The sequence below is a fragment of the Crassostrea angulata genome, chromosome 8 (assembly GCF_025612915.1).
Source record: "Crassostrea angulata isolate pt1a10 chromosome 8, ASM2561291v2, whole genome shotgun sequence".
Lineage (NCBI taxonomy): Eukaryota > Metazoa > Mollusca > Bivalvia > Ostreida > Ostreidae > Magallana > Magallana angulata.
The window spans coordinates 49,718,436-49,738,555 of NC_069118.1; the positions used below are offsets into that span (position 1 = coordinate 49,718,436).

At 37.6% G+C, this 20,120-nt stretch overlaps 1 protein-coding gene across 3 annotated transcripts; it reads right to left on the bottom strand.

Annotated features, from left to right (window-relative positions):
* Positions 1-853: 853 nt before the first annotated feature.
* LOC128158324 (uncharacterized) lies at positions 854-19,620 on the bottom strand. 3 transcript variants are annotated; one of them, XM_052821102.1, is made up of 18 exons: positions 17,892-19,620; positions 16,626-16,801; positions 15,538-15,758; positions 14,588-14,745; positions 14,367-14,455; positions 13,914-14,139; positions 13,512-13,721; positions 13,111-13,261; positions 12,852-12,910; positions 12,561-12,641; positions 12,140-12,208; positions 10,334-10,509; positions 9,727-9,943; positions 9,150-9,344; positions 8,925-8,969; positions 5,768-8,065; positions 4,665-4,894; positions 854-4,098 (listed from the first exon to the last, which is right to left on the bottom strand). In XM_052821102.1, the coding sequence occupies exons 1-18, from the start codon at positions 18,873-18,875 to the stop codon at positions 3,198-3,200; spliced, it is 6,486 nt and encodes a 2,161-aa protein (XP_052677062.1). In that variant the 5' UTR covers positions 18,876-19,620; the 3' UTR covers positions 854-3,197. The 3 variants fall into 3 exon arrangements, with proteins under 3 accessions (XP_052677062.1, XP_052677061.1, XP_052677063.1); XM_052821101.1 differs by lacking the exons at positions 8,925-8,969; positions 12,140-12,208 and having other exon boundaries at positions 5,342-8,065; XM_052821103.1 differs by lacking the exons at positions 16,626-16,801; positions 17,892-19,620 and having other exon boundaries at positions 14,588-14,775; positions 15,538-15,671.
* Between the last annotated feature and the right edge of the window lie 500 nt (positions 19,621-20,120).

Genomic DNA, 20,120 nt, shown 5'->3' on the forward strand with positions numbered 1-20,120 from the left:
GAGCTATGGTACTTAGTGACAGGTGACTGTTAAGGCCTCTGGGCCTCTTGTTATATAAGGATTGACATTTCTTTTTTTCTCTTAAATTAACAAGTTAGACAAAATAATACATTGGCATTTGAAATACTGGTATTGTACGCACTTTATATCCAATATGATATCTGATATTATCCAGAATATATTTTTAATTATTCCTCTGCGTTTTGGTCTAAGAACTAGGCTATTAGTAAAATGCTTTTATTAGAAGTGATCAATGAAATTGTATTTAAAAGTAACTTTTGTTTAACAATGGACATTACTTTATAATACTATAGGTTAAATTTATTCAGAATCTGATTTTTAGTCATGTTAATAACTGTTCTTTAAACTGAGCCATTTTCAAAATACTGGGATAAATTACCGGTATATCATGGTCATATATATATAAGGTCAAGGTCATAAGATACAAAGCTGAGCAATAATGTCCAATTCTTCTTGACATAAAAATTATTATAGAGAATTTTAACAAGAGCTTGGATTCTGCACAGGTGCTTGAGGACAGAACCGACCATCTTTCTTTTTGAATTAGAAGAAATTAAGGTCAGTATTTGAGAGCTTGATTTGATGAGCAACTAGATGGTAACGTCCCACCAATAGTCCAAGCTCTTGTTAAAATGGCTCTTATTCATACTGGTATTTTATCCATTGATTAACTTAATAATGTCTTCTTTACTACCAAGCAGGTTTCTATTTTTATATGGATACTTCATGTATGTACATACTTCCAATGAAGTAAGTAAATAAGAATGCAGATTCCCTTTTGGTGATTTTTAAGGTCACTTGTGTCTCCACAAAATAACAAAGAACAAACAACTTATTTATCATTTCCGGCACGCTTTACTGCAAAAAAGCTTCACCTTGCATTGTTCAACTTTGTCAAAAAATATGTAACATTGCAACAAAACTTTAAAAACCATACAGCAAAAGTGGCATCAATTAAACGTCAAATTATCTGAAATAAGTCAAGCATAGAATTGGTTGACTGTACAGGCTACCCATCCTAAATTTAGGAGGTTTCAGAATCCTTTAGTTTACAACGTACTATGGTATCACAGAAATATTATGAAATTGGATTTACAAACCAAAAAAATGAAATAAAATAAAAATTGCACACAAACCAAAGCCCCTTTCTGAATGTCCACTGTAATTCATTAATGGACTTTCAAGTTACCAAATCTAATCTTTGTTCAATTCAGTTATATACACTGATGCATGGTGGTGCATAACTTGATTAAAAATAATGCTCTTTTTTATTGGAGGTTAAAAGGTATTGCAGTAATTATTTCTTATACAAGTTAGAATATTTGGAAAAATACATATATTTCAAATGTGTTAATTGAGAACATTTTCTTATGAGACCAGATTCTACCATTTTTTGAATGGACCAAGCAATTGCTTCAATTAATCACGTTATAAACACTAAAGAATATCAATTGAAAATACATATTGCATTGAATAATTCATCCGCTTTATAAAGTACGTTGCTTTACAATATAGATGTGAAAAAATAATTACATAGCTAAACACTTCACATGTTGAACATCAAATCTGTGAAAACCAAGGATATACAGAATTTTGCTCATGTACAATAAATGTAGAGGGGGGAATAACAAATTTAGCGAAGTGTAAAAATTTTAAAAACAAGTGCCCTAACATGTAATATATTCGTAGATACTAAATGCCAGACAATTAGATTACATCTTTACCCCTAAAAATTGACCTCTTCCTTTTCATCAAAGAATCCATGACTATAAGCAATCTAGTGTATAAAATTTTCTTCCTTCTATTTGATGCTCAATTAAACCCCTACCTTGTTTTTTTTGTTGTTTAAAATAATGTAACCCTGGAGAAAAATAGGATTTAGAAATTTAAACTAAAGCATATAAAGCATAGGACTGGGTTTGTATCTAGTTATGCTTAATGAGAAGTCAATGCAAGAATACACTCCAAACATTTAATAGCATTCTAGTTTTGTTTGATTTTCTTGTTGCTGTTTTTTTTAATCTTATTTTTTTTTATGCACAAAAAAGATCAACAATGTGATTGTACAGGCCATCTTGGCTCAACATGAATCACTTTTCCAATGTATGACTGTTTAAAATCTGCCAGTGAAACGGGTAATAAAACAATGTACAAATGATTCTGAACAGTGTTAAAATACTTTGTGTGCGAGTGTGTTTTAACCTGTACATGTATGGTAATTCTCACACAAAACCAACCCACACTACACGACTGAAAGCAGATGATGGAGTGCTGACAGAACTCCTACTGAAAATAACAAACCCTCCATAAATATATGTACACCAAGTCTGTCCTGAAAAAATAAACTAGTTCTCTGTTCTAACAACATCACTGATGATTTCATTCAAAAATTTCCCCCCAAATAAACAAAACGAAAAAACTTTTTCAATGAATAAAAAAGATTTTTTTTCTAATTTTTAAAAACAGAGACAAAAGTGCAAACTACTGGCACAATTCTTAAAATGAAAAGTCTATTTACATCAAAACATTTTGATTGCATGGCAACCATAAACATTGTACACAATGCTGTAATTAGTCCTTTCTTCAGAGTTTTTGTTTTTAACTTGGCCTACAATACTGTTATGGACTATTTGCACCTTTTTTTTTCTTTCTCTCATTTCTCTCTCAACCATTTACAGCCATCAAAAATTGTGTGTCTATGTGTGTAGATATAAAATTTCTTTTAAATACTCTATAGCACTTTTGACAGTACAAATTATAACAGGCATAATACACATTAATTAATGTACTTATAAATGATAAATTAAAGGATACTTTAATTACAATGTTAAATATTCAATAACTGCATTTCAGTCAACACAACTTGCACTCTGGTGAAGATATTCACAGTTCTGCAGCAATCACACACACAAGCATACATCTTCTCAACAAAAAAAAATATATCCAACTCCATTTACTCATGACCTGAATAAGGTTCATATTTGTTCCCATTTCACCAAACTCTAAAGAAATGGCAATGATAACATTGATGCTGACTCCACCTTTTCTTAAGCTAAAAAGTTTTAACAATTTACAACTACAGTATTTGTGTGCATTTTCCTTGAAGCATAAAAACCTTAGATATTGTATCAAAGAATGATGGTACAATGTTATGAAAGACATTTGGCTAAAGTTGTTCAAGGTTGCGGCGGTGATAGGGATGAGGTGTATTGAGATGATGAAATAGCGGGCACAGAGTTCGAATCTACTGGGACCGTCGTCGCTTGGATAGCCGTCGTGACTACCGGCTGCGCAGCGCCAGACTTGGCCAGCAAACTGCTGGAATTGCTGTGCATCATGGCAACACTATGCGGAATGAACTGGGGATAAGAAAAGTACCCATGACCACCGAAGCCAGCCTGTGCATAAGGTGAAGAATTGGGGGTGTTGGTGTATGGGAAGCTGTAAGAGTAGGGGTGAGTGGGGTAAAGTCCCGGCTGGCTCGTCATCACGTGCAGCGGCTGTTCCGTCACTGGAGTCTGCACATTGGTCGGGACATAGAAGTCCACGCTAAGTTTCTCACTACTTTGGTTCAAGCCATGTTTCATGCAGTCTACTGTATCACAGCTGGCTTTGACATTTTTCTCTAAACTACCATTGTCTGACATCACAGTTGAATCATTCTCAATCTTGAGAATACCCTGACTCGAACCTCTTTGCGAAAGGTCACACATGTACGAAATTGAGTCAGAATCTTTTTGTCCTTCCAGTTTTGTCAAGGATTTTAATGCAGCCTCCTCCTCCTCCTTAGCCAGATCGTGTAGTTTTGACATGTCCCCAGAATTTGAGCGCCTGTGCTGTTTGGTAAGGCTTGGCATGAGTTTGCCATTGATGTGTAAACTTCCTAACTGTTGTAGAGATGTCTGCAAAGATTGCATCTGAGGACTCATCAGACTTCCTGGGCCATGGCCTCGCATCTGTAGCGGGGGTGGGGGTGCCGGGGGAGGGAGAGGGGGGACAGGCATGCCCTTCTTCTTCATGAACGCCTGGATTTCTCTCTGCTGTTTCAAATTCAGTGACTTCCGTTCCTCTTCATGCCTTTAATAAAGAAAACAGACATTAGCGATTTCAATAAATACTTATTGTGAGTGATCAAGTATTTGATATACAGTAAACACACTTATGACAAAGTGGCAAGGTCAGGTGATTTCGCCTCATTTAAAATGTAATTCGTTATATCCTTAAGATTCGCAATATATTTAAAACCCATGGGGAATGAAAATCACTACACTGTAAGTGTCAACTCATTATAAGCATGTTAGCTTTTAGTGTAATTGACTGTATTGCATGAATATTTCAGAACGAAGTTTGTAGGATAAATAGAAAAAATTTACTGTGGATTCAATGAAATTCTAGGGCATCAGTTTTCAGGATTTTTTTAAAAACACAGAATTTTGAGAATGCATGAATTCAATGATAGTGGCTTTATTATATTAACGTCTCCCAACTTTGATGATATTGTACATTTTATGGATCTCTTCAACAATGAAATCCAAATATAAAACTCAACAAATAGAGATGAAACCACAGTACTTGCAGAGAATTCTATTCTAGACCACGCATTATCTGAATAGAACTGGCTAGTATAGGAGATGGTCCTTTACCTCATGAGCAGTTCCTGATACTCTGGGTCATCCTGCCACCACACCGGTTGTTTGGGACTGGCCCCCCCTGCAGCCTGACTGGGTTCCTGGCTGTCTGAGGATTCCTCAGGGAGAGGTTCTAGCCCCTCCTCGTCTTCTTCATCTGCCTCCCGCACTGTCACCACCTCTGTTTCAGTGAAACTTTCACCCTCCGAGGAATCATCGTCGTAACTTGTGGGAGTCTTGGGCATCTGTAGTTCATAGAAAAAGTCATTGTAATACACATCCAAAATAATTGTAGGATGAAGTAATCAACCAGAAAAGTTTTGAATATAAAATTATTTTTAAAGTTTAACACAAAAGGAAATCAATAAAGAAAGAACTGAATATCAATTAAATGTTTCAAATTAGGAATAAAATCAAGGAAGAAATGTGAAGGCAGGACATGTACCATTGGCTCTTTTTGTTTTAGTCATAAAGAAATAGAGATGTTAATCATGTGATTTATCCATCCCACCCTTAAAAATCAGTCAAAACAGAAGGCCAATAGCAACTTCATTCCATTAAAATGCAGCAGCGAGATAAATATTCACACAGATATATATATATATATATATATGGGTGATACAGAGTAATAGAGCTGTGCTTCTTTCCGATTGGATACTTGAGATTACAGAATTGCTTTTTCATTTAATTACCTTTTTACGAAATCTTTGGACCCGGGATTTCCAGAAGTCCTTTAACATCAAAGCTGGGGAGGTTTGAATACCCGTTTCTACAGCCCTACTCTCATCATCAGTGGAGCTTTCCTCCGAGGAAAACTCATACTTAATCTTAGGTACATGTACATGCATACCATGAGCCTTGCGGTTAGCAAAGAACGAACCACCACCTTTGAAATTACCACCACATTCCTTACAATCATTGATATCATAACTCCCTGTGGAATTTAACCTACGCCTGCGGGGCAACCTAGCAGAATACTGTACTGTATGCTCATGGGGGAAGTAAAAGGCTGGGAGTGGGGTAAAGCTCCCCATTCCACTGATGCTGCAGCTCTTCAGAGGTGATGGTTCTGAGAAGTTTGAAAGATAGGGAGAAAGCTTGGGAAGCGATTTACTTACAGTGTTGCTAGCAAGCTGAGACGATACACATTCTGGATTAGCTGCACTAGCCCCTTCACCTAATACACTTTCACTGTCACCAACCGACTCGGTAGGAGCAACAGTTTGGGATTCAGTTTTAACTTTAGTCACTTGGAAACGGCCTTTCTTGCATGTTTCCACTTTTGGTTCTCTATCATTGGACACTTTGTCCACCATGTATTGCATTGTCTGTTTCACATCGTCCGAAATGTCAGTCAAACATCTACTAGCATCAGAGACCAAATGCGACTCGTCGGAGATAGATCTACTGATGAGAGGATCGTCCTTGACCGCACTCACTTGAAATCTCTTTTTGACACTGTTCTCTTGAGAAACCTCCGAAGGAACTTTATTTACATCCTCCTGTTTCAAACTTTCCAAGGACAAACTTGGAGTCACAAAACCGGATTCACTTCCAGAAGGTCCTACACTTTGAGCACCATGTGTTTCACTTCCAGAGGGAAACACGTCAGCCCCTCCAATATTTTTCTCCCTGCGTGAGCCAGTCGTACGGATTTTCATTAACTCCTGATCAAGTGTCTGTAGATCCGCAATGTTTGCCTTTTTGGATCCCCCTGGTGGCTGATCAGAGGCGCTGGACATTTTCCCCTGACTGTCCGGGTCTCTTCTCCTGGATAAAGTCGGAGAGGAAGGATGAGAGGATCCGGTCACGCCCTGGTCCATCATCATGGAGGGCGGGATCTGCTGGTGTTGCTGTGTCTGGGTCGAGGCCCCCGTCACTGTGTGGTAGAACGGACCAGGGAACATCCAGTTAGGGTTGGGCTGCATGAACATCTGGGGAGGTTGCTGAGGATGAGGTTGTTGAGGATGAGGTTGTTGAGGATGAGGCTGTTGAGGATGAGGCTGTTGAGAGTGGGCCTGTTGCAGGAAAGACATGTACCACATATAGTTGTTGTAGTATTGCATCTGTAGCTGGTACATGGGATCATACGCAGGAATTGGCGGCATCATCATTGGGATCTTGGGATACATCTGTGGCTGCACTGGTTGCTGTGGCTGGATGTTCTGGGGGAGACTTATTGGCGGTACGATGTTGGAGAGATTCCCAGGAGCAGACTGACTGGCATTCAAACTCTGCTCCATTCCCTGGCTACTGGACAGAGGGTCAACCTGTGGATGCGTAACCTGATGTTGAGAACCAGGCAGAGCTGCTTCTTCCAACTGTGATGGCTGGGGTGGCAGCTGTTGCTGAACATGTTTCCCTTGTTGGTGTTGCACAGGTTGTGGTCCTTGGGATTGCTGGTGTTGCACAGGCTGTTGTCCTTGGGATTGTTGGTGTTGCACAGGCTGTTGTCCTTGGGATTGTTGGTGTTGCACAGGCTGTTGTCCTTGGGATTGTTGGTGTTGCACAGGCTGTTGTCCTTGAGATTGTTGGTGTTGCACAGATGGTTGTGCTTGGGATTGTTGCTGTTGCACAGGTTGCTGTCCTGTGGGTTGTTGATGTTGCACTGCTGACTGTTGTCCAGCCTGGACATGCTGTGGATGCTGCTGTTGCCCAGCAGCCTGTTGGTGTTGCTGTGTTGCAGGTTGTTGCTGTATCGGCTGTTGTGGCATCGACGGTTGCTGTGATGTTATTGCTTGTGTGGTCTGGCTTGTCTGATTAACCTGGGGTGCAGATTGAGCCATTTTCGGTGGCACCATCTGAGGGGCATGTGAACTCTCAACACTTGTTCGCCTCCTGGGTATATTTACTGAAGCAGTAGACTGGTCTTCTCCAATTTGATTTGGTTGATTTTCTGAAACAGGTGTCAGATTTGGAACACTTGGTGATGACCCTTTCTCTATTGTAGCCTCAGTTTGAGCTTGTTGCTGAGAAGTGTGGGTCAGTTGTTTCAGCTGCTCCTGTAAAGCTGAAAAATCCACGGGAACGGCAGCCTTCCTGGAGATGGATTTATCAGAATCTGTGCCATTTCCTGCATCACTATCAATGATACTCCCAGCGCCCTGTGTGGTGGACTGATTGGATGTTGGTAGAGAATTATGGGTATTCTCCGGGGAAATGTAATTGTCGGAAATGTTTGTTTGTTCCTCGTTGTCGTCTTCTGATATTTTCGATTCCAGTATTGTCGGCTCCATAACTTTGCTTACGATGAAACTTCTCTTCTTGCTTTCTATAACACGAGACTCTGACTTTTTCTCCCTCATCTGAACTTGATGAAGTCCATCGACCCCGTCCAAGATTTCGTGGACACCAGCATCGTTCCTACTATCATCCGATGTTTGTCCACTGTCTCCGTCCATGTCAAAATGCAGCCTCTACAAAAAACAAACAAAATTATACGCAATTTCTTCAAAGTTTTTTTTTTTCTGGGAGTGGCTTGCTTTAATGTGAACAATGTTCTGTGCAAAAGCCAGCTTGCAAATTAAAATGTGTTGGAAATGTCAACCTTTGTAATCTCATTTTGACAAAAACGTAAAATATTTCCAAGATACTCCCTATTACCATACAAAGCATTCATAAGGAGTATGTACCCGACCCAAAATATATCGAAAGAAAGACATCAGATTTTCACATGCCAGAAATTAAAAGTGTAATAAGATCACAATCCTTTAATTTTGTTTTTCAAACCCCCCCCCCCCCCCCCCCCCCCACTGAGAATATGCCATCCGAGATGAAAAGGTCTGACAAAATAAATTTTAAATGCTGGATTTTAAAAGCAGCTGAAAAAAAACTTTTTTTCTAATTTTAAAAAAAAAAACTTTTAACCAACAATAATAAATTCTAGAAAGTGAATGGTGCATAATGAAAATGGACTTTCTGAATACATGGCAAGAATCCAGATTATACATGGGATATCAATGTACATGTAGTTAATCTATCCTACATTGTCTTTTCTCATGGATACATGAAGACAGTTAAAAATCTTAAATTTTATCCTTGTTAGACAAGTACATGTTAATACATTTGTACACTGTGAAATATTAGTTTTTTTTTTTCTAGCATCTACTTCTAGTTTCTGAAAGGAAAAAGTTACACTGGACGAGACAACTTTTAATTTTCATATATTTTTTTATCTTTCCTTTCCTTCACCAACATGAATACTTGAACACACAGTAATAAACATGCAAGGAGAGGTGACTGGATGGAGAGAAAAAAGATACAAGAGGCGCAAACCTTGTGAGTAGAATGACGCTTCCCTTTATGCCCTCGCTTAACGGCCTATATAGATGGTCAAAAAAGAATTCAAAAGACTTCACAACAACTTGAAGAGAAATGATTAAATGCCAAGTCTAAGGTAACCAGAAATTGTAACACAGCATGCCAACAACAGAATTTTATCAGTGAAATTCAAGTGTTTGGTACAATTTCAGACAATTGGGTTTTCTACAGGGGACGTACCTTAACAGCCTCCACCTCTAGCGCTGTGGGTCGTACTTTCCTGACCGTGCAGGGACTGGAGGTGGGGGTGCTGGTGCAACAGCTGAGGATGGTGGAGATAGCAGTCTCTGCATTTTCCTTAACACTGTGGCCCACTTCCTCCAGGAGTTTGATCACCATGCCTGACTGGGCCTCTGGCAGCAAGTCTTCTTGAACCTTAAATAATGTATTTACCAACATTGTGAACATATTCAATTGTAATGCAAATACAGACATGTTAACCTCATCTCAACAACTTTCTTCCTGTACCACCATGCTAAAACTCATCCCATCCAACTTACTGCACAATCACATTGTAAACATTAATTTCACAAGTGCTATTAATCATTTTCAATATACCCAGACTTTATTCAAGCCTAAAAATGTTAAGACTTTCAAGTTGCCAAACACACTTATTCTCTTACTTTCTAATCAGCTATTTTCAAAATTCATGTAACACATACAAAATAAAAACAACATTCTAATACGAAAATTTGAGAAATAACATTCGCAGAAAAAAAATCACATCTACATTGCTAACTCCACTTTCTATCCTTACCAAGCTCTCGGCTATCTCCTGGGGCTTGTCGTTCTCCAGGGAGAACTTAAAGCAGATGGTGTTTTTGTTGGAGATCTCCAGCTTACACTCGACCTCACCCGTCTCCTTCACCACACTCAGGATCGTCAGCCGCGGGTTCTTCTCCAGCGTCTTCCTCCTCTTCACTCTATTTCGCTTCTTCTTCTCCTCAGTCTTGGCAGCAATCTGTTCGTTTTCACTAAAAAGGTGGTTGCAAAGAAGTGTTACATTTTAACTCCAATCACTTTATCATCCTATTCTTTAAGTACTACACACCAAGATGTGATTAACAGGTGAAAACAAAGGAAATCAAAATCAGGCGGGGTTTTCAAAGATACCACAAATGATCATTTTGACTTAATTTCAAGAAATCATGTTTTCGCAAAAAAATCAAACCCCTGTAAAAAAAAAAATCTATAGAGTAAATCTTTAATCACACACAAATTATTACTCAAGATGCATTCAAACTTCTATCCAAAATCTATTGCTATCAAATAACTGTAAATATAAGGTTAAAAACATGATATGTAAAGCAATATTAATAGTATATCTCTTGTGTTTCGCTCCGTTTCTAGTTTTGGCCCTGTACCTTTCTCTGTTACACTGCTCTTGTTCCTGCTGAAGGAGAGAGAGACTGGCCCCCAGGTTGGTCTGGGAGGGTCCACTGCTGGCCGAGGAGCTGGCCTTGGGGGTACTGGTCCCGGGCTGGTGCTTCGTCTGGTGCTGCTGGGCCGCAGCGATGTTCAGTTGTTCCAAACTCGAACACTGTCAATCAAAATGCATTGAAAAATAAAATTCATTTTTCCACATATTCTCTCCATTTGAAACTGATCATTATATTTCAGTAATAATTTTTTTTCTCATAATATACCACAGTATAATTTCTACCTAATATCTAAATCTTTGTTGTTTCAAATATGCAGGTACATGCGTGCATTCGCTATATAGAATGTCTCACAACTATAGATTTCTAAATCAGGAACACTTGATACAGATTCATGGATAAATTTCCTCTTGTGATCATTAGATCTCTTTATCCATTATTACCATTTTTTTATAAAAAAAAACTTTAGGAAAATGTGGACACAGTTTACCTACTCTGTCCTATTTCATTATCATAAACTAGAGAATCAATTTTGTCATAAATCTGACATATTTTTTTTCAAAACAGAGAATCACTTTGAAAATGAATTATAAATGTTAACTTCTATCATTTGTTTCCATTAAATTCTAGTCAACAATATTTGTAAATTGTAAATTTTGAAGATGTTTCAAAAGAGCAGCATCTTTAAAGAAAATTAAATAACACCAACTTCCAGGAAAAAAAGGGAAGATTATTGGTACATACAATACATTGAACATATATCAATACACATTTTACAAACTTTAAGATTTAAACAGCAGCTAATTAAGAGAAAAGCATGAAAAGTGTCAACAAAAATCAAATGAGGAAACACTTAGCAGTGGAAAGCAACAGACAACTTTAAGTGCTATGTGTACTAAGGGCTAATGTCTGAAGGGTAAAGATCATATATAAGGATATATTTATAGTCCATAGTATTCTCTTTCCTAACTGTAAAGAGTTACATGTTTGTGGAAAAATGTCGAGAAGGATGTCAATTAAATACTGTGGTTTCATTAATATTGAAGGTTATCAATTTTCGTGGATAAAGTGAAAATCTGAGTTTCAAGGATACGTAAATTCGTGGCCAATGACCCTTTCAATTCAAAATGTGAATAGAAATTGCGTTTCAATGAACATTTAATTTCATGGATCAACTTAACAACGAAATCCACGAAAATTGGTATTCAACGAATATTGATGAAACCACAGTAGTGTTTTCATGTTGCATTTGGGAATTCATTATAGAGGGTTAAATTTGGGGAAAATATGTAGTGATAGCGTCACTAAGAATCAAAGTTCTCTATTACTGTTACAGTGTACGAGAACTTCCAGTGCCTAAGAGACATTCAAGTCTTAATTAAATGACTAAAACTACAAATTCAGCACTACAAGTAGGAAAGGCCTATTTAGAGGTCTACACAAACATACACATGGCCCATTCTTAAAAGCCTGTACTGTTTTTCTGTTAGTCAAACACTGCTCACACTGTATTCATGCTAGCTTATAATTACAAACAAGTCTACAAAAAGCCAACAGATTATGGATACAGAAAAAGATGTGGAAAAGCTTGTGACTTTCTTTAAACATGTATCTGTAACATAAAGGTGTTCAAAGGAAGATCTGAAGCACAGCCCCTAAATAATATAACCAAGGTGGAGGCAGTAAACACACAAGTGAACTACCGGCGTGAGAAAAGCAGAGTTGTGTGTTACATGTAAGGCAGTATCTACAATGTAGTACATTAGAAATGACCCAATACTCTTGCCAGACCTTGCTGTATAATCGCGACGGGACACTTGCTACTTTCTTTAACATTGGGGAAGGAGCGTCTTTCACAACCTGGTTAATAGACGATTTGATGTGATACAATCAGTACCAATCCCAAGTAGACATGTATGAAGAGAAGTGTATCATGATTAGTACATAGTTGACACATCTAACAATGCGCTGAAACACTTAAAGACAATGATGCCTGCATGAACATTTAAATGAATGAAAACTGTGCAGAATTAACAAATGACAAGAGAAACTTATAGAAAAAGAACAGAATGTATTCTTTCGAAAGCATAACTGTGAAATCCATTACAAAGGCCAGAACTTACAAGCCTTAAATCATGAAGCTGAAAGCTACACATCTCATTTTTAGAATAAAATGAATATATTAAAAGCACAATTTCTGGCTGACCAATACCTGACTGAGTTGTTTTTGGTGATTGACCACTTGACCCACACTGGAAGTGGAACATATACTGTCAGATCTCTCCTTCTTGTACTGCAATCAAAAAAAAAAATCCATCTTTTACACAATATTCATACTTTTAAATGATACTTCAAACTCGGCCAATATAACCAAAAAAATTGACGTTCATTACCTTGTGTTTGTATTTCACTGTACAAATACTATTGGTGTTTTAGGGTGTAAAGCTTTTTATTTTGGCTTGACTAAAGTTAGGTTATTGATTTAGAAGTACCGAACACAAACCTGATTTCCGTCCAAAAGATTTTCAAATACCTCTCTGGGAACACCAACAGGAATTGCCGCTGAAAATCAATTATTTTGCAAAGTTAAAATGAAATCTAACACAACATTCAATTGAATTATCCCCCTTAAACAAGCGTTCCCGGAACAACAGCATGGGTGGGTGCTCTGCCATTCTTTCCTGTAAAGACCAGTCTACGTTTTACAAAGCTAACTTTAATCAGGAGAGAGACACCCATATCGTGACAACCCCCTTATTCACCTTGTGTTTCCTCTAGGCTGCTGGAGGGCTGTAATGGTTGTGTCTGGGGGGTGGCTTCGTTCACCGTCGGGGGCTGGGGTTGTTGTTGGGAGGACTGCTGTTGGGAAACGTTCTGGGAATCAGATGACTGACCAGGGGAAGTCTGTCCAGGCTGAAAGATAGTAAAATAATATTGAATTAAACTACATACTTTAAAAGAAGAAATATTCACCAGACGCATGTTCAGCAGAGTGCTCAAGAGTGACCATCAAAATTTGTGTTGTGGGCATAGGGAATTGTGGTGAGCAAACATCAGTACTCGCTATGTTTAACATGCCTCCAGATAATTAAGTTTGTTTTCTTATTGTTTACATACATTATCAACAATCAATGACCTGTAGTAAATCTTCCTCCACACTAACCTGTGTCTGGGGCTGACTGGACTGGTCTTGCTGTGGGGGTGGGGGCATGGCCTGCTGGCTGGTCGACTGGGCTGGGCCACTCTCTGAGGAGCTAGCTGACACGCCCTCCGCTGCCTTGGCCATTCTCAGCGCAATGATTGGCTGTGTCCTCTCCTTGATTTGTCGCGTCACAGTTTTGACATCCTCCTCCACTAGATAGCCAGACTTCACCTGTAAAAAATGATGAAAAAATTTATTGAAAAACCCATTGGCTCAAAAACAATTACCGTTAATGTTTTTATACTTATAAAGCAGATTTCATCATTAAGTCATTTTTACTAATTTTTAAGTTTATTCAAATCTTACATTTCATTCTCCTTTTAAAAAAGAAAGGCAAAATAAAACAAGTCAATGCATGTGTACCATTTCTAAAGCCACATCCTCAGCTTGATCATTATCTAGGTCAAACTCGAACTGAATGGCCTCATTTTCCTTGTGCTTGTCCCTTCGTTTCTTTGGGTCGACGACACGGAGTCGTAGGGCCACAATGTTAGGGGGCGTTTCCCCGTCCTCCCTATTCGCCACCTCCACACTCAGCCCAGTGTCCTCAGTGAAGAAATCCAACTGGAGCAGGGTTTTGGCTGAGGGTCTACAATCAGAGAGGGACTTTATAAAGTTCTACATTTAAATGCAGTAAATTTAATTTCAAAATGTCCACAGAGCAATTTTTAGTGTGCAATCTCAGACTGATAAACAACATGCACAAAATTCCCAGAAGAAGTAACATTAAACATGTTTCTGTTACGTCCCAGTACATAGAAACATTCCAAATAATAAAATTGAAAAGATTAAAGTTAAAATCAACAGTGTAATCACCTGTCCTGTCTGTTTGTCTGTATACAGCTGTCGATAATCTTCTTGATTTCTTCGTTCTCCAACTTCTCAAAGGCCTCCGGTCTCACACCCTGTTAAAATAAACAGACAAGAACAGCTTGAATGCACAGTTCTTACACTTAAAAACAACTCTTTTACAAGGCAGCTGGAAAATATCAATTGCATTTTTTTGGCTACAAAATTTAAAGGATATTTTCACATACCGTTGTCACTCTCCTGTAGATCTGAGCCGCATTATGGCATTCCTTATACGGATACTCCGATGTGGCCATTTCCAACATGCACATCCCGAAGGCGTACACGTCTACGGACTCATCGTAGTGTTCCTCGTACATTTCCGGTGCCATAAACTCCGGTGTACCTTAAAGTAGACAGAAGACGTTCTTTGTACCTAGAAAAAGGAAAATTTGAGGAGGAACCCCGATTAGGTGTGCAGAATGAGAAGATGGATGCTGCTGCCTGTAAATGAAGATTTTGATTGGTTAGGTACCTGAAAAAATAAATTTGTAAGTTGTGTGAACCACCAGAAGCAGTACAGGAATCTTACCTTAACACCTGGCATTATCATGAATAATAGGAGTCTATAAGAAAGTAATCAGAGAGATCATGTCCATAATTAATACACCATCATATATTTCGTTTTGGTTTTTTTTTCTCACAACATTACTTTACCATGGCTTTGAAATTCATTTTTATTGTGCAATTTCAAAAGATTTTTTTTAAATTTGAAACCATTATTTTTAATCTAGAGCTCAAGTGAATTGTGTAACTTGCTAAACATGGTTTTCAAATTCTATACTTACACTCAGTGGGGACCCATACTTACTTTGAGACCAGACATGAGTTTTCACTTAACTACATTTGCTATTTGGTTGGTCTGGTGACACAAAGGTCAAATGTATCACATACAAAGCAATGTCCTATTTATTTGTGGTCAAAAATCAATGTAAAGGGCAAAACAAAATAATATCACAAGGAAACGACAGATCTTTCCGAAAAAAATATAAGATTTCATTTCTTAAAACTTTCATTATATACTCATACTTACTTCTCCTCTAACAAAAACCTATAAGGAAGAAATCAAGGAAAAAAAACACACACACAAGTAGTTTAAACTTAAACAATGTTTCAAATGACTAAAGTAGATAGTTACCTATAACGCTCTTTGCAAAAGACTTGTTCTTGAGTGTGGCTAGTCCCAGATCCCCTATTTTGACGGACCCCGTTGTGCCTGTGATGAAGATGTTGTCACATTTTAGGTCCCTGTGTATAACGGGTGGGTCTCGTGTGTGGAGGTAACAAAGCCCCTTCAGAATCTGCTTGCACCAGCTCTTTAACACTTTGGCATTGATCTTCTTAAATCTCTTGATGTAGCTATACAGAAAATAGGAAAGGAGTATTCAACATGCATCAAGGATACACAATACTGTACAGATAATCAATATATTGGCTACACACACAATGAACACTGGTCTTTGTATTTTCTTTGAAGAAACCTTGGCAGTGTGGTTTTTTCTCTCTCTCCATTGTGTATGTTTCAGAAAGAAATTGGGGCAGAAGTAACCAACTCTTTTATTAATAAGACACTTGAAGTTGGAACCAGACGAATCTAATAAATTCTCTGAGGCTTAAACAGGATATAATACAGTCGATGGTTCTGCATTCTTTCACCATATGTATCTTGTTAAAACAAATTACTAAAGTACATTGCATTATAAAAAAAAAAAGACGAAATTTGTTGGATTGGCAAGTTTTCTGTGCAAAAGCATTGCAAAAACATAAATGTATTTCTACAATACAGAATAAGGATTCAGATTACAGCCGGCACGACCGCTTTGATAATGTAAGTGGGAGGACAAGTTACTGTCACACAAACATTGATTTTATCCCTGTTCTTTTCACACATTATAACCAGGCCAGGATGAGAGCGTGCATGTGTGTGTGTGCTGCAGAGCTAAAGCTTTTAACCAGGTTAAACCTGTAATGGCTGTCTGCAGGACACACAGATTTAAAATCAAAAAACGTTTTAATAATTCATACAGGTGCAACAATTTCTGCACAGAGGCGGCTTGGCAGATTAACTGCATTTTATCTGCAGCGAGCAGAGCACTGTCGTGCTAGATAGCATCAGGAAACCCTATTCAAATACCAGCCTCCCAGACACAAACAGCATAATACAGGGAACAGACAGCTGAGTATTATAGCTACCAATTCCATTTCCTCGTCTACCACAATACTTACGTTTTGAGGGTCCCAGATGTCATGAGTTCTGTCACAAGTACGATGATTTTTCTATTCCTCATGTTCGGTTCTTCCCAAGAATCGTAGAATCTGACAATGTTGGGATGCTGTAACTCCTTCAACATTTCAGCCTCCTCTCGAAACCTCTGTCTTTCACTCTTGTTCCATTTCTTATCCTGAAGTAAAATTACCCATTTATAATGAACATGACAAGCTTATAATCATAGGTGGTGTCATATTTAACATCACAGAATAAATTAATATTTCTTCAGATCAATTTTTTAAGTTCTATTGATGAGATTCAGTAGTGCAAAAAGCCAAAAAAAAAACTTTCTTTTAAGTATGTTTGTTGACGCATTATATCTATGATACTATTTCAGAGAAAACGTGTGACACTGCGGCTTTGACCCAGATTTTGTTGAAAAGGAAATGATAGGACAAGAGGAGACAATTGATAATTTTAGAGTCTAGTTTCCTGCTTAATCGTAATTTCCAGTGGTTACACCATATCTTTTTTTATGCTAATACCAATGATGGTTATCATGAGTTTTATAAAACTAATTCTGTGTTCAATGCCAGACACACAGTTTCACAACAATATTACACACAGCTACATCTGTGCATGGTATTTGGGTTTATAAATTGTAAAGATAATATTCAATATTGTTCAACTTTAACTATTTCATGAGAGGTCTTTAAATACTATAAAAGATGATGATAAATTGAACTAAAGGCAATTTGGCTAGCATAGAGAATTACTATACTGGCAAGTCTTTTAACCCAAAGGAACCCCAAGGGTTCCTTGGTGATAAAAGCTGCACCCTTTATACCACTTCTAAATTAGACAGAATTTACTTAAAGAAACTAACATTTCTATTGCCAAATGATGGTGCTATCTTAATTAACATGCTTGAGGAACTTTAATGATAGATAACAGAGTGTTTGTAAAACAGTTAAATAGATAACTGTTAATAACATCATCTAGTATTAATTGGCCATTCTTCTCACAAAAATAATTTAGCCCAGAATAAATTGTATTAGAAGGGGGAAAATTTGTTATGTCTAATGCCAAAAAAATCAAATCATTTGTCATGTTCATAATTGATTTACACATGCAGTTTCTTAAAGTGTATTTCCTTTTTAACATGGCCTTCATCAGTTTAAGTAAATAATGACCAAAAAAAATCCCATAAATCATGACTTATCTCCTTAAATCATTGTTTTATTCCTTTTCTAAAAAAAAAAAAAAACCAGTGTGTTATATACCTGTAATTCACACCAAGCAACAGCTACACCAGTTTCAGTATCTAAGCCTTTATACACGGTCTTAAAAGAACCTCTTCCAATTTCAACATCAAACTTGAGAAATCTTCCATCTGGCGACGTAGCCACAGCTTTTTCATCGTTTTCATCCTCCTTTTTCCCAGATTCATCATCCTTCCTTTCAGTAGCACCATCGAATTCCGAACTTCCATCCCCAACTTGTGCCAAATCGTCACTTTCATCAATGTCTTTGGAACTCAAACTTTTTCCTATCGCACTGTCTATCGTATCACTTGATTCATCGGTTAACACAGCCGATTTTTCTTTATTTCCATCGGGTCGAATGACAGTTGTAGTCTTGTCTATTGTAACAGATCGCCGGGAACTTGAACTTGGAATGACGTGAAATTTGTGCTTGATTTTTTCATTTTCTGGTTTTTGAACACTTTTGGGATCTGGTCTTGATTCATCTGAATTATTACTAATATTACTAACACTAGTATCTACTTTGTTGGAATCTTTGACGAAAGTTTTCTCCTTTCCATGAGTCTTTTGTGAACTAGACATTGCATTATCTGTTGAACTAGACGGAATACTGCTTAGTTTCTCTTTCTCTTTTCTAAGTACTCCTACACCCTTAATCTTTCCAGACGGTGAATATTTTTCACTATGACTTCCGTTTATTGCTTGTACCTTTGCCGTCCAATCGTCCGAAACACACTTCCGTTGCTTGCCGATTCCTCCAAACCGAGAACTTCGTGTTCCTACTTTCGAGACGTGATCTGGAGATTGCCTTTCACCCAAGGTTCTGTCAGATATCCTACGATGTGTATTCCTTTGTCCCATATCATTACTCACTCTTTTGTTGATTTTGCTTGAGGCAGGCAGTCCTTGTTGTTTCACAGGTTTCCTGTGCAACTCATGAGAATCTTCATCCGTCGTATGAGATACATCTCCATTTACACTTGGTCGGACAGTCTTACTCATGATTTTCACAACACCAGCTGGAATCAAATTTGTATACAAGAAATCTGATACTTTAAATCTGACCAGTGAGTGTCTAGCCCTACTGCAGGTTTAAAGTACAGCTTCTTATCATTGGCAAAAATGTCATTATGTCACTATAATAGCCAACAGTAACACTTCGTTAATACTGTAAATACCAATACTGTCCGTCACACTACCTGTAACCTTCAGTTTCTATCCTATTTCACTGTATCACAGAAATAATCCGCACACTATATACCTATTACGTGTCCTGCTATACGTATAAACACGAGAATAATTGGCTGTCTGACCCACTTCCAAAATCTAAACAAGGTCGACGATTATGTTCAATCAAATCGATCGACTTTAGATTTTGGACTAAAACGCAGTTAAAAATTCCTGCTTTTTTAAAAGAAATGTTCATCCACTTCTGGGGATCCGTTAACTCCTCGTCTCTCGTCATAGTTTGATATTAATCATGACCACTTATTGAACGACAGCATTCCATGAACCAGACAGGAATATAATTTGTAACCAATGTGTGAATATAAACTCTGTCCCCACACCGACAATTTCACTACTCTCCTACAAGAAAGCTATCCGATGGATGTGATATCCATATCGGACACCTAAACACTCGTTTTCAAATATAAATCCACATATTTGAAGTTTTACTCTTCCCACAGTGTTCACAGTATAATCACAGCCTTTTCAATGGCGACGATTCACCTCAGAATGCATTGGGCTCGCGCATGAATATGACTGATATTTATTTCTATTAATGTAAATTATAAGATTCTCTAAATATTTTTTTATACAGTAAACGTGTTGATATAATATACTGTTTAGTCACGTAACGCAAATACTGATTCCTAGTTAAAGTATGATATAAAATATTTAAGAACTATATTGTGACGAACATTTCACTTGCTTTGCCGGAAGTACGACTGCTTATCGTCTGCTACGGTTAGCGCTCCTTCTGGGGCGTATTGAATGTGCGTGTAGTATATGTACAGATGTTATAAATGTAGGATTATAATTGACAGCGAGTTTTTATTAACACAAGACCAATGTTTGAAATTTCAGACATACTTGGGAAATCCAGATACAAAGTAGTTCCAGGTCTAGGTCGTTTTTTTTAAATGAATTATTTGGCAGGGGGGGGGGGGGGTGGGGGAAGTGGGGTTAACTGTTTACCCCTACAAAACTTATAGATACATTGTAGTGTTTCTACAATAATATTAT

Coding starts and splice junctions, on each gene's coding strand:
- LOC128158324 (XM_052821101.1), bottom strand. CDS start 18,875: ATGAGTAAGACTGTCCGACCAAGTGTAAATGGAGATGTATCTCATACG. Junction 14,746..15,537: donor TTTTGCAAAGAGCGTTATAG/GTAACTATCTAC, acceptor GTCTACTTTAAG/GTACACCGGAGTTTATGGCA. Junction 13,722..13,913: donor AGGATGTGGCTTTAGAAATG/GTACACATGCAT, acceptor CATTTTTTACAG/GTGAAGTCTGGCTATCTAGT.